Raw genomic sequence first — 14,262 nt, 5'->3', positions numbered from 1 at the left:
CTTTCCTGTTGTCCCTGGCCACTCACTTGTTTGTCAACTGCCTGATCTCTGAGGTATGAAAATACTGAATTAATGCATGAGAATAAACATTATTTTATCAAAAAGATACAAAAAGTTGAACCAAACCAAAGTCACCAGCTCAGAGAAAAGTGCAGTTTTACACCTGGGCTTTCATTTGCCTTCTGTTATTTTTTCTGTTATTTTTAGTTACTTATAAAAGACACTCAAATGCAGTAATTTGAGCTTAATACAGCAGGAGTGGTGGTGTTCAGCCATCAGTGAAAGCTTCTGAAATAGTTTTGATGTTCCCTTTTAAAGCTGAATTCCCCTACTCTGTAAGATCACAATTTAACACAGGGATCATTCAAGGGACACCTCCCATTCCCAACACATGGGGATTCCCTGCTTATCTGGAAGATACAACACTGTCCATGCATCCCCTCTTTTGGGGAGTTACAAATCTCCAGACTTTTCTGTGTGTTATCAGTCCTCTCTGGGCAGTTCTGCAGTGACCACACATCATAAAATGACCATTGGTGGGAAATAAGGAACATTCACATGGCTTTGTTTTTCTTCAATACTCATATCAAATGTCTCCAGTCAGATTTCCCGTGTTCTTGTCTGGATTTAGGAGCTGTACACAGAAGGAATTCCTTACTGGGAGGTGGGAAGGGACTGGGATGGAATTCCCAGAGCAGCTGTGGCTGCCCCTGGATCCCTGGCAGTGTCCAACCCAGCCTGGGATCCCCGACTCATGGCAGCTCATCAGGGCCACCTCAGCACTACACTCAGGTTCAATTCTCCTCTGTGGTGACACAGTTCAGTGCCAGGGACACGATGCCATCCCTGGGAAGCTGCTCCAAGCACCCTGCAGCTCCCAGCACACTGACTGGTCCCAGCCTGGCACAGGAGCTCTGCCCTGCAGTGAGCCCTGGTGCTCCCGGAGCCGGGCAGTTCTTACCTTTGGTTTAGTCTCTTTTGGAGTTAGGGTGGAGGGACGGGTGCTGCTGGTGCCGGGGCGTTTGGAGGTGGTGCCTGGAGCAGGAGCTGCAGTTGGGCTCGTGGGCTTTTTGTTTGTGCCCGGGGTGGCCGAGCTCGGCCGCTTGGGGCTGGTGCTGGCCGAGGGCTTGGCCTTCGCCGCCGCCGCCTTGGCAGTGGAGGAGGATGCAGCAGGCTTTAGGGTTGGGCCAAAAAGCAAAATCCAGGATAAAACCAAAGAAACACAACAGAAAATAGCGCATTGTAAACCAAAATATTGAGCTGCAACAACAGAAAAGTGGTATTTTAAAGGAAACAAATAATAATAATAATTATAATAATAATAAGAAGAAGAAGCTTTCTGTTTTCTGAGTGCAACAAAGACTGAAATGCAGCGGACTCCGGGGCTGGGGGAGTTCTGCCATTCAATTCCAAACCAACAGGATTTATTGCAGCAGCATGGAAAGCAACAGAAGGAATGGCTGGTAAAGCTGGATTAGTAATTGGGTGCTCCTGGCATGCAGGGCTACGTGCAATCCACAGGCCGTGGCTTTCCAATTACGGCACGCAGGGATTGCGAGCTCCAAATCCCCTGGGATCAGCTCCCCTGGTCACACGGGCAGGGCTCGAGGGGACAGAGCCCCTGGCCCCCCCAGCCCTGCTGGGGACACCGGGGGGACTCTGCTGCCTGCCAGGGAATTCCTGAAATGAAGTTTCCACACTTTGATCAAAGTTTGCCACGGGCTGGGCCCTTGGCAGCTCCGAAGTGGACGGGTTTGCTGCAGGGACAGGGCTCCCAGGGGCAGCTCAGAAAACAGAAGTGGCACAGCTGAGGAAGCACAAAAGCTGGAAATGAAAGCCCTGGAAGCAGAGATGGCAGCAGGGAACAGCTCCTACCTTGCTCTTCTTCTCGGGGCTGGGGGGCAGCTCCTTGTTGGGAGGAGCTGTGATGTCGTTGCCACTCACGGCCTCGGCTGCTTTGGGCTCCTCTGCCTTGGCTGGGGGAAGGAAGGCACATTTGTAAGTTTAAGCTTTTTATTCTTTTTAAGATATTTTTTTAGTTTATTGTTATTCAACACAGCAGCAGCAGGAGACAGAAGTGACACAGGACACTTGTAAGTTTAAGCTTTTTTTTTTTAAGATATGTTTTTTAGTTTATTGTTATTCAACACAGCAGCAGCAGGAGACAGAAGTGACACAGCACAGGCTGGTGTTAGTGGAAAAGTTCCTAAACCCCAGAATAGCTGCAGGAAGAAAGATTTCCCCTGCAACAGGACAGGTTCATCCAGGTGCTGTTACATTCCAATTTCTCACATTATCCCAGTGGGAAAAGCCAGACAGCAGATGAAGAAAACCTGTGGTTTACTTTAAATAGCAAATCTTCTCATCTTTTAAGTTGTTACAAGAAATTGTTGGAACGTTCATGGTGAAGGCCTGACCTCTTCCAGGTTTTACACTTATCCTGGAGTGGGGTTCTGTTCCCAGCTATCCCTATCGTTACAGCTGCTCCTTCTCAACCTTTCTTCTGCCCACACCCACAGCTGGAGCCCTCAGTGAGCAGGGAGGGCTCCCAGCAGCCAAAGGGAGCAACAGGAAAGGTCACACAGGTGACAGGTGCCAGCCCTGGATCCAGCAGCACAGGCACCTGGAGCTGCTGCAGGGCTCTGGGAGAGCTGGGAATGTTCCCTGGAGAGGAGAAGGCTCCAGGGAGAGCTCAGAGCCCTGCCAGGGCCTGAAGGGGCTCCAGGAGAGCTGGAGAGGGACTGGGGACAGGGGATGGAGGGACAGGACACAGGGAATGGCTTTGGCTGAAGGAGGGTACATTTAGATTGTTTATTAAGAGGAAATTCTTCCCTGGCAGGGTGGGCAGGTGCCCAGAGCAGCTGTGGCTGCCCCTGGATCCCTGGCAGTGCCCAAGGACAGAGCCTGGAGCAGCCTGGGACAGTGGGAGTGTCCCTGCCATGGCAGGGTGGCTTGGGATGGTCCTCAACGCCTCTTTCCATCCAAACCATTCCAAGACCCCCATGAGGGCAGGAACATGGAGATCCCACTCTGGCAGACAGGATCACACTGGCCCCTCACTGGGGCTGTGTTACAGCACAGAGCTCAGAGCCAGCTCCAACAAGTGCCAGTTTTCCCTGTGATTGTTCCTTCTGGCCATTGTCACCCGGGCTGTGACACTGCCTGGGGACAGGGAACACAGCCAGGCTGCTCCCTGAGGGGCAGGAGAGCAGCACCCCCTCCTCGTGTCCTCTGAGAACCCAGAACCCAAAGCAGCCCCAGCAGCACCAGCGCTGCCCTCCAACCCAACAAATCGTTCATTTAGGAGCAGTTTCCCCACGTTTTCTCCCCAAAATCCCACAGCAGCCCTTGGTGCTGCTCAGCACCAGGGACAAGCAAGCAGCAGCTTCCCCACAAATCCCTTCCAAGCCCTCCTTCCTCAGGGTGCAGCTGCACATCCACCCTGCCCTGGGCTGGATCCTGCCAGGATGCTGTGCCAAGAGCCCAGCACAAATTCCTGCATCTCCCCTGTCATCTGGGGATTCAAACCCGGCCTCATCCGTGTTGGACGCTGCTTTTCATAACCCTGCAACAGATTGTGACGAGGCCAGGGTAAGGATTCCAGCAGTAAACAGCCTGTTCTCCACACCTTTTGGAAATTACAGTTTCTATTGCCCGTTTTCCTGCTCGTCAGACTTGACAGGAGTGTCTCAAAGGATGGCTCAGTCCTGGTACAAGCCAGGAAAATAAAATCAGCCCGTGCCTCCCTCCCAGCAGAGTACGGGGCTGTTGTTTTTATGTTCTGACTCCAGGGTAAGCTCAGGATAAGCCTTTTTTGCCCCTGAATTGGTTTAACCCCTTCCTACCCATCTGGCCTTCTAGTTTTGCAGCACTGGGCTGAGCATCCTGGGCACATGAAAGAGGTTTGTGAAGGAAAACCAGCAAAATGTAGAGGTTGAACACCTGCTTTAATGCAAAATCCTTAGGAATTGTGTCTGTTCACCTGGAAAAGCTGGTTCTATTGCAGCTGATCTGTATTGGCTCCTCTCTGCCTGATTCCTGCCCTGCATTTCAATAATCCTTTCTCTTCTCCTGGTTTCACCTGTCAGTTCCATCCCCAGCAATGCCAGCAGCAGCAGTTGTCAGCAGTTCCCTCTCCTGAAAAACAACTCCTGCCCATTCCCTTCTCTCTGCTTCCCTGCTTCGTTTGGACTCCTACCAGTCTCAAATATCCCCCACATCAAGGTGACTTCCAGCTGGTAAAAGCTGCTGTCATTAATTATTTCAGCTAATTCAGCACCAACATTAAACCTCTGGCTGATGAGGGGTTGCAGCACCCATGACAAGAATTCCCAGGATCAGGGAGTGCTCCTCAAATCCTGCAACACCCAAAGGTTCAGGATCTGAATTCCAGCAGGATCCACATTTCTGAACCAATGGCAACAAGAATTTCATGTTATTTCATGCTGCTTAATAGAAGGTGAATAAAAACCAGGACAGGACACAGGGAATGGCTTTCCACTGCCACAGGGCAGGGTTGGGCGGGATATTGGGAAGGAATTGTTCCCTGGGAGGGTGGTGAGGCCCTGGAATAGAATTCCCAGAGCAGCTGGGGCTGCCCCTGGATCCCTGGCAGTGCCCAAGGCCAGGCTGGACAGGGCTGGGAGCACCTGGGACAGTGGGAGGTGTCCCTGCCATGGCAGGGTGGAACAGGATGGGCTTTAAGGTCCCTCCAAACGAAACAATTCCATGCTTCCATCATCTATTATTATTATTATTATTATTAAAATTCAGGGGAACTGGGTAAAGACCTTCCCTGCTTGAGGGGCCATAACTCAGGCTCCATCTCTCAGAGACTCTGACATTCCAGGATACACAACCCTGCACCATCCCCCAGGGATTACAGGAGGAGGAGAGGTTTGGGGTTGAATATTCATTTGTCCTGTGCTCATCAGGACATTTGCTCTCATTCATGGTTTAATTACGAGGGTGTTCTCAGAGCACAGAACTGGGACCATTTCCTAGTTACAGCGAACATTAGGAAAAGCTGCCAAACCTTAATCACATTTGTTCATTAGGCTGCAAGAATTATTTAGGAGACTTTTCAGTTTGCTTGCTCCCCCAAGCACAGCCAGAAGCCCCTGGAAGATATTTGGAAGGCATTTTGTTGGAGCTGCTGTGCCCTGAGCTGGCTCCGTGGCTCCGGCTGAGTCAGCAGCACCACGGAAGCACTCCCGAGGGAAAGGGGCTGCAAGGAGACAGGGAAGGACATTCCCATCTGCCATCCTCCATGGATCCCTCCCAGGCACAGCCCTGCCAGCAGCAGTTTCTCTCCACACTGATGGCAATGTGCTGGCAGTGCCTCCATCCTCATCCTCTGTCCTCACCGCTCCTGTTCCAAAGGGTGAAAATCACCATTTCTGGGATGTCCCAGCAGTTTCCAGGAGCAGCGCTGCAAGAAATTATTCATATCACCTTTCCTATCATGATGCCTATCAAGAAATCATTGCTATCATTTTTCCTATCAAGAAAAATGCATTTCCTGCAACAGCCTCATCCCAGTGTCTGAGCCACTTGCTGGTGGAGCCCCAGGCTGTGGCCAGCTCCAAGGGCAACTCCATGGCCAGCTCCATGGCCAGCTCCAAGGCCAGCTCCATGGACAGCTCCATGGACAGCTCCATGGGCAGCTCCAAGGCCAGCTCCAAGGCCAGCTCCAAGGCCAGCTCCATGGCCAGCTCCAAGGCCAGCTCCAAGGGCAGCTCCAAGGGCAGCTCCATGGCCAGCTCCAAGCCATTCCAGGCCCATTCCCAGCCCACAGCCAGCCCACCCTGGAGCTGAGCACCCCAAGGCCCCCACCAGCTGGAGGTGGCACACACCAGGTTTATCCCACATGGATCCATCCACCCCAGCGTGCTCTGTGCAGTGTGAGGTTGGCCAACCCAACCCTGAGCTGTGGCACACTCAGCCAAAACCACCCACAGAGCCCAAAGCACCAAAACCACGACTGGCAAAGCCCCACTAAAGCCAACAAGTTAAAAAGCCTGATTTTAAGATAAATTTGTCTCCAGACAACAGCTACTTGCCATGGCTGGATGAAGGACCCAGTGAACAACACCAAATGGGGTTTGGATAGAACTGGAGACAGAGGGAACAAGACTCAGAATAAATCAGCAGTGGTGATTTTTCAGAATGAATTTCAGAATGAATAAGGAGATGATCTGTGCCAAAACTACACCCAGGAAAGCAAGATGAATCTTTGTGCTAAAACAACAGTCTTCCTACAGATCTGAGCAATGGGAAGTGTACCCCTCAGGCTCGCCCTGTTCCAGCAGGATGAGCCACCAAACCCCAGCAGAGAGGGACCTGTGCCTCCCAGAGCCAGCCTGGGCTGGTGACACACACGGAGCGGGGACAGCTCTGCAGGGACACTCAGCCCCACCTGGGGGCTGTGGCAGCCACCTGGAATGGGAACTCTGGGGCCTGAGGGGACTCTGAACGTGTTTTATCCTCAAACTCCCCTTCTCTGCCCACTGCCCCTCTCCTGGTGGCTCCCCCCTTAGCTGAGGAACCTTTGGAAGAGACAAAGCCTGGCAGAACACGGCCAAAGGTGAGGCAATGGCTTTAAGAGCCTTTCCCCCAAGAACAGAGAGTAGATCAGCTCCTTGATCAGCTCCATGGGCAGCTCCAAGGACAGCTCCATGGACAGCTCCATGGGCAGCTCCAAGGCCAGCTCCATGGCCAGCTCCATGGGCAGCTCCAAGGCCAGCTCCATGGCCAGCTCCATGGGCAGCTCCAAGGCCAGCTCCATGGCCAGCTCCATGGGCAGCTCCAAGGCCAGCTCCAAGGGCAGCTCCATGGCCAGCTCCAAGCCATTCCAGGCCCATTCCCAGCCCACAGCCAGCCCACCCTGGAGCTGAGCACCCCACAGCTCCATAGCCAGCTCCAAGGCCAGCTCCATGGGCAGCTCCAAGGCCAGCTCCATGGGCAGCTCCAAGGCCAGCTCCATGGCCAGCTCCAAGGCCAGCTCCAAGGCCAGCTCCATGGCCAGCTCCAAGGGCAGCTCCATGGCCAGCTCCATGGCCGGCTCCAAGGCCAGCTCCAAGGCCAGCTCCAAGGGCAGCTCCAAGGGCAGCTCCAAGGGCAGCTCCAAGCCATTCCAGGCCCATTCCCAGCCCACCCTGGAGCTGAGCACCCCAAGGCCCCCACCAGCTGGAGGTGGCACACACCAGGTTTATCCCACATGGATCCATCCACCCCAGCGTGCTCTGTGCAGTGTGAGGTTGGCCAACCCAACCCTGAGCTGTGGCACACTCAGCCAAAACCACCCACAGAGCCCAAAGCACCAAAACCACGACTGGCAAAGCCCCACTAAAGCCAACAAGTTAAAAAGCCTGATTTTAAGATAAATTTGTCTCCAGACAACAGCTACTTGCCATGGCTGGATGAAGGACCCAGTGAACAACACCAAATGGGGTTTGGATAGAACTGGAGACAGAGGGAACAAGACTCAGAATAAATCAGCAGTGGTGATTTTTCAGAATGAATTTCAGAATGAATAAGGAGATGATCTGTGCCAAAACTACACCCAGGAAAGCAAGATGAATCTTTGTGCTAAAACAACAGTCTTCCTACAGATCTGAGCAATGGGAAGTGTACCCCTCAGGCTCGCCCTGTTCCAGCAGGATGAGCCACCAAACCCCAGCAGAGAGGGACCTGTGCCTCCCAGAGCCAGCCTGGGCTGGTGACACACACGGAGCGGGGACAGCTCTGCAGGGACACTCAGCCCCACCTGGGGGCTGTGGCAGCCACCTGGAATGGGAACTCTGGGGCCTGAGGAGACTCTGAATGTGTTTTATCCTCAAACTCCCCTTCTCTGCCCACTGCCCCTCTCCTGGTGGCTCCCCCCTTAGCTGAGGAACCTTTGGAAGAGACAAAGCCTGGCAGAACACGGCCAAAGGTGAGGCAATGGCTTTAAGAGCCTTTCCCCCAAGAACAGAGAGTAGATCAGCTCCTTGATCAGCTGTGGGAAGGCTAAAGGTGTCCCCAAGGCTCAAGACGGAGCAGTCTGTCCCTAATTTCCCTAAAACTTGCCCAAACTCAGTTTGGACACTGAGTGTCTCTCCAAGGGCTCCTGCCCAGCAGCTCAGCAGAACATCCCCAGGAGCCTCTGAGCACATCCTGCAAGTCAACCAAGGGATTGCTGAGGCTGGAAAAGCCTCTCAGACCACGGAGTCCAACTGCCCCCAGCACTGCCCCATGTCCCCAGGGGCCACCTCCACTGGGCTTTTAAACCCCTCCAAGGAAGGGACTGCAGCCCTGCCTGGGCAGCTGTGCCAGGGCTGGAGAGCCTTTTTGGGGAAAAAGTGGGAATGGTTTCCATTGCCAGAGGGCAGGGATGGATGGGATATTGGGAAGGAATTGTTCCCTGGTAGGGTGGGCAGGCCCTGGCACAGGGTACCTATAAATAGAATTCCTAACCAGAAGGAGGAAAAAAACCCATGGCCAGCTCCAAGCCATGCCAAGCCCATTCCCAGCCCACAGCCAGCCCTCCAGGCTCCTGGGTAACTATAAATAGAATTCCTAACCAGAAGGAGGAAAAAAAACCTCCACTCCTGGAAAAAACATCTCTGCCCATCCTGTGAACTGCAGTCTGGATGCACCTGCCTGTCCAACAGCTTCTGAGCACAGGCAGCCACGGAGTGACAGGACAAGGCAGGCTGGAGGGGGTGAGGGGAGGTCAGTTACCCCAATCCCCCCCTCCAGCTACACCTGACTGCTCAGGGGGTGTTCAGTCTTACTCTGAGCATCTCCAGCAATGGAGATTCCAAAGCTGGGAGCTTCTTCTCCTATATCTGATCACCCTCCTTGTAAAAAAAAAAAACAAAAACCACAAAAAAGCTAAAATCTCACAGTTCCCAAATTCCTGGCAGAAGCTGTTTTACAGCTTTGCTGAAATCTCTCAGCAGTCACCCAGCATGGTTTGCTTTCAGCTGCTGCTGTTATTTTCGTTTGCTGACCCATATTCCTCTCCTGGAAAAGCAGAACTGTCTCCTCTGTTTCACAGCTCCCCTGCCACTGATGACTTTTCAGACACAACCACAACCTCCCACCTCCCCACGTTCCCTCTCCCAGGCTGAGCAGCCTCGTTGGCCACTGCCTTGTGAGCTCCCCCAGGATGATTTATTTATCACAGCTCTCCTTCCAGGGAGCCCCTGGAGAACCAGGTGTGCAGGGAGACACTGGAACCAAAGGCCAGCACATGGAATCATGGAATCCCAGGATGGTTACTGGAACCAAAAGCCAGCACATGGAATCATGGAACCCCAGGATGGTTTGGGATGGAGAGACCCTAAAGATCATCCAGTGCCACCCCTGCCCTGGCAGGGACACCTCCCACTGTCCCAGGCTGCTCCCAGCCCCATCCAGCCTGGCTTTGGGCACTGCCAGGGATCCAGGGGCTGCTCTGGGCACCTCCCCACCCTCACAACCAGGAATTTTTTCCATTTATCTTCACCTGACTTTGCTCTCTTTCAAACATCAGGATTTACGAATCGACAGAGTTTTTTCTTTTGTTCTCTCTCTTTCTGGATTGCTACAAGCCCCTGTGCTGGAGGAAAGCCACACAGGAGCATCCTTATGGCACCTCCATCCTCCAGATCCAGCGCAGAGTCCCAGCTGGTGTGAGGTGATGCTGAGCTGAGCCAGCAGGGAGCAAACACAAACCTTCAGTTTTGAGTAACAGCTCTCACAAAAGCTGCAACTCTGTGTGAAAAACCCAAACAGGCACAAAACTTGAAAAGCTTTGCTGTTTGTATTCCCTGAAGAAGTAAAATGAGGCAACAGCACTCGCAGAAATGCACCCAGGAGGATGTTTTTGAAGTTAAACTGTGTTACTGCACTGTTTTATAAATCACAGAACTCAGGAGCAATGCCTGTGGGCAGCTCAACACCAACCAGCAGCTTAGGAAAGAGCAAGATTTCCCAAAAACCCATCCTCCATGCCAAAAGGAGACCCTGTAGAACCTGTCTTGGGCTCCTCTCAAAAGGCCAGAAGTGTTCCTGCTTTCTGGCCCTGGCAGGCCAAGGCTGGATCTGTAACCCCATCCTGCTTTTTGGGACTCTTGCACCTCGTGTCCCATCCCGAGGGTGCTGGCCCTGCCCAGGCTCCCCAGGGAATGGGAGCATTCCCAACCCTGCCACAGCCCCAGGAGAGTTTGGACACACTCTCAGGGATGTCCAGGCTGGGATTTTGGGGTGTCTGTGATCAATGATCCCTGTGGGTCCCTCCCAGCTCAGGTTATTCCACACTTTTTCTGTGATTCCTCTGTCCCTCTAACTGTGTGGCAGTCCCTGTGTCACCTGCCCTGCCCACAGCTGCAGCCCAACGTGAACCAGGCCAGGCATCATCCCCAGATCCCCAGCCAGGGATATTTAGCAGGCTAAGCTCAACTAAAACATCATTCAATGAAACAGCTCCATAATTCTCATCGGGATTAGAGTCATCAGCTGAAAATCCATTAAGAGAAATAGATTAAGCAATAGGGCAATGACCATCCTTGTCTTTACTCTCCCTCTTGGACATAAACAAGCCCTGGAACAAAACCTGCTCATGTGGAACCAGAGAGAGGCACCAGCTCCTTCCTCATCCCTCAGCTCCTTCCTCATCCCTCAGCACCCCAAAGGAGCAGCTGCATCCCAAACCCCACCCTCAGATAAAGCCTTTTTGTCTAAGTCTCTTTGGAAAAGTATCTACAAATACAACAAATCTTGGTTTCAACAGAAATACAACCCTGAGCTGCTTCCTCCTCCTTGGAAAAGGCAGAATCAACATCTCCTGCTTGACCCAAATGCAGAGGGCTCAGCATTTTATTTAGCAACAATATAAGAAACTGAGAATAAATCAGATGTCCTCTTTGCCTGCATTTGTAAACCTAAGGCTCCAGGACTGTTAAGACAATTTGTACCCCAGCAAGGGAAATCCCAAATCAGAACAACCTGAAGTGCCCCCCACGTTCATCCAACAGGGCATGAACTGGAATGATGAGGCTGCTCTGAATAACACCTCCCATCACAGTGACCCAGCAGCAAAACCACTCCTGAACTGCAGCTGCCTTGGGCAGGAGGAGCAGGCCAGAAATGGGGCCCAAATTCCAGTTTCAGGCTGGCCCTGAGGCTGCTCTGAGAACCTCCAGGTGGCCACCTGAGCTTGGGCAGTGCTTGGGCCAGGGGACAAGGGGATTTACAGGGCATTTACATGGAATTCAGACATTCCCAGACTCAGGTTGGGAGGGACCTTAAAGAACACCCAGTGCCACCCCTGCCATGGCAGGGACACCTCCCACTGTCCCAGAGTGCTCCAAGCCCTGTCCAGCCTGGCCTTGGGCACTGCCAGGGATCCAGGGGCAGCCACAACTGGAATTCCACCATCCTCCCCTCCCACCCTCCCAGCTAGGAATTCCCAATTCCCAATCTCCCATCCATCCCTGCCCCCTGGCAGTGGGAGCCATTCCCTGTGTCCTGTCCCTCCAGGCCTTTGCTCAAAGCCCCTCTTCAGCTTTTCAGTGTCTGAAGGCATAAAACTGTCCCACACTGTTCAAAATGTAAAATAAAGACAATCCTGTCTTGGAACCCTCAAGCACAAAGGTGTCACTAATGATCCAGTGAATTGCAGGGAGGTTCCCCAGTATTCCCCAGTCCAAACCAGGCACAGAGCAGCTGCAGTCACTTCTGTCTTCTCCCCTATCACAAACACCATTTCCTGTGCCCCACAGCACCAATGCAGTGCTGGTTCCTTACAGGCAGCTGGGCTGACATTCCCAATCCCAGCACCAACTTCAGTCAGTGCAAACCTGAGGCCAGGGCTCTCACACCCTCTGTTGCTGGGAGTCCTGGGTTCTGTACTCATCTAAACCACAGTGTTCTGCTGAAAAAGAAATCCTTCAGGAGATTGGAAGTTAGGCTGGACTTTATGGAGTATAAAAAACCTGAGCTGGAAACCCAGGGTGGTTTCCTGATGCAAAATGAGCTGGTGTTGGATGTGACAGACCCAGCCTGCAATTCCTGGTGTTCCAGAGCAGGAAATATCTCAGGGAGATGCCAAGGAAGGGAGAGAAGGCAGAAGGTGCAGGCAGTGCTGAAGGACATCACCTCTGGCAGTGACACTGCTGGAGGTGACGCTGGCTACAAATAATAATAAATCACACAACACTCAGGTGTCAAACCTGTCCTCAGTGCTGGGAACAGCAGAGCCACTTGTCCAGGGAGATTTGATTCCTGAGGGAGCTGGGCAGGTCCTGGGGCTCAGCTCTGATCAGGGCTAATCTGCAGCCAGGATCTCCTGGCTGAAAATACCTGCCCTGGGCACGCGAGGTTGAGAGGGAGTGCCTTGGGGGCACAGCATTTAAAAGGAAATTAAACTAAAATTAAACTAAATGTGCCATCACCAGATGGGCTTTAAGGTCTCTTCCAATCAAACCACCCTGGGATTCTATGATCATCCCAACACCCACCTGTCTGCATGGAAGAGAAGTTTTATGTACAATTCTACTAATTGTTTCTATTAAAAGAACACAAGAGGAGCAGATATTTAGCAAAAAAATCCCACAGCCCTGGGTGGGAAGAACCAAGGAAGTCTGCTTTAAGTGGAGATACCATACAAATGAATGGGATCAGGCTGCACAATTCTGTAAAGTATTTTTAGGATGATAAAAGGTGCAAGTGACCGAATTTGTTATCCCAGGTGTGAGCACTGAGGTCAGGGTGAACGGACAGAGCAGGCAGAAAAAGAGAACAAAAAAACCCCCAAAAATAAGGAAAAGCTCCTTTCTGTCAGACCAAATGGATGCATTGAGCACTCTGCCTGGGGAGTGGATGGAGAGCTGCAAGGTGAGTCTGAGCTCAGGCAGGGAGGCTGATCAGGATCTCAGGACAGGAACTGTGAATGAAATGCACAGGAGGGGTTTAGCAGCAGCTCCACCTTCCAGCCAGCACTGCCTGCTGGGGGAGTTATTCTTACTATAACCACCTCTCTGCTGATTAACAGGGGAGAGGGAAAAATCCTCAGCACAGAAAGCTGGAAAGCTTTTCAGGAACATCTGAGGAATTTCTGTCTGGTTTCTCTTGCGTTCTGAAAATCCTCTAAACTGCACATATAGAAAACGTTTACTTGCATGTAGTGCTTTGTTTGCTCCCAGAAGGGGATAAACTCAGAGATAAAAAGAGGAAAAACTACAAATAGTAGAAAATAAGTTTTCAAATTCTATGATGCTGATGCCTGTGAGAGCTCTGCCAGCTCAGCTATCTCTGCATCAGCTCACCCAGACCTGTGATTGCAAGGACAACAAACAAGCTTTCATAATAAAGATTGCAAGAGCAAAATTTTAAACCGAATGCTAAAAAACCCTTGGCAATCTGAATAAACCATCTGCAAAACACAACCCAGTCAGAACACTCGGAGCACTCCCATCTCAGTGACCTTTCCATCACTGATGCTCAGCCCCTCTGGGGAAAACATGTCAATCCACTTCAGATGAGGTTTTAAATGTTTCGTCTGATTTAAAGATCCCACAGAGCTGTGCTTTGTGACAGCTGCCCCTTGAGCTGGACAGAATTCACCAGCCAAGCCAAACTGGGGGTCCCAGTTGCCCAAAATATGAAATATGAATTGTTGCTGATTTGTCTTGTAGTTAAACCTTGCTGTCAGGGCAGGTGTCAGCAAATCCCACCACCCAAAAAAAACTGGGACGTGGAAAGTGTCAGCAAACACCATCACCCCAAAAAAACTGGGACGTGGAAAGTGTCAGCGAACCCCTAAAACTGCGACACGAAAGGTGTCATCAAACCCCAAAAAACCTGACGCATGAAAGACGTCAGCAAACTCCCAAAAATCTGTGACACGAAAGGTGATGGCAAGCCCCTTCGCCCCGAGAACTCTGACATGAAAGGTGTGCACAAATACATCATTTTTGGGTTTTTTCTGCTCCACATTTGATGCCAACACCTCTTTACTCCTGCCATGTTTCAGTTCCCAAGACAACTGACGACCCTCTCGTGTTTAGGTACAAAATCAAGCCCAGGTGACCACGGAACATGAGGTCTGACCTGAGCCCAAGGGAACATCCCCAGGTGTCCTGTCCAACCTTGGCTCGAGCCAGGAGCTCCCTGTGACCACCACAGGGCAGCCATGGCTCCCACCTGCCTGCCAGGAGCTGACAGCTCTGCTCAGGCTCCAAGGGGCCAGGGCTACCCGAGCTCATTAAAACCTGTCCCTCAAGCCAACTGCGA

The 14,262-nt window shown here is 52.0% G+C and overlaps 1 protein-coding gene across 5 annotated transcripts in view; it reads right to left on the bottom strand.

The window, feature by feature from the left end:
• The window catches only part of MAP4 (microtubule associated protein 4), a 150,469-nt gene that overhangs the window by 19,440 nt on the left and 116,767 nt on the right, over window positions 1–14,262 (bottom strand). For all 5 annotated transcript variants that reach the window (XM_041408508.1, XM_041408510.1, XM_041408511.1 and 2 more), the window contains exons 13-14: window positions 1,876–1,976; window positions 962–1,174 (exon numbers count right to left, since the gene is read on the bottom strand). In XM_041408508.1, the coding sequence (XP_041264442.1) occupies window positions 962–1,174; window positions 1,876–1,976 (314 nt within the window). The remainder of the gene's footprint in view (window positions 1–961; window positions 1,175–1,875; window positions 1,977–14,262) is intronic.

The sequence above is a fragment of the Onychostruthus taczanowskii genome, unplaced genomic scaffold (genome assembly GCF_017590055.1).
Source record: "Onychostruthus taczanowskii isolate IOZ18803 unplaced genomic scaffold, ASM1759005v1 scaffold3, whole genome shotgun sequence".
Classification (NCBI taxonomy): domain Eukaryota; kingdom Metazoa; phylum Chordata; class Aves; order Passeriformes; family Passeridae; genus Onychostruthus; species Onychostruthus taczanowskii.
Note: the sequence above shows the minus strand (reverse complement) of the source record. Positions and strands in the feature narration are given on the sequence as shown.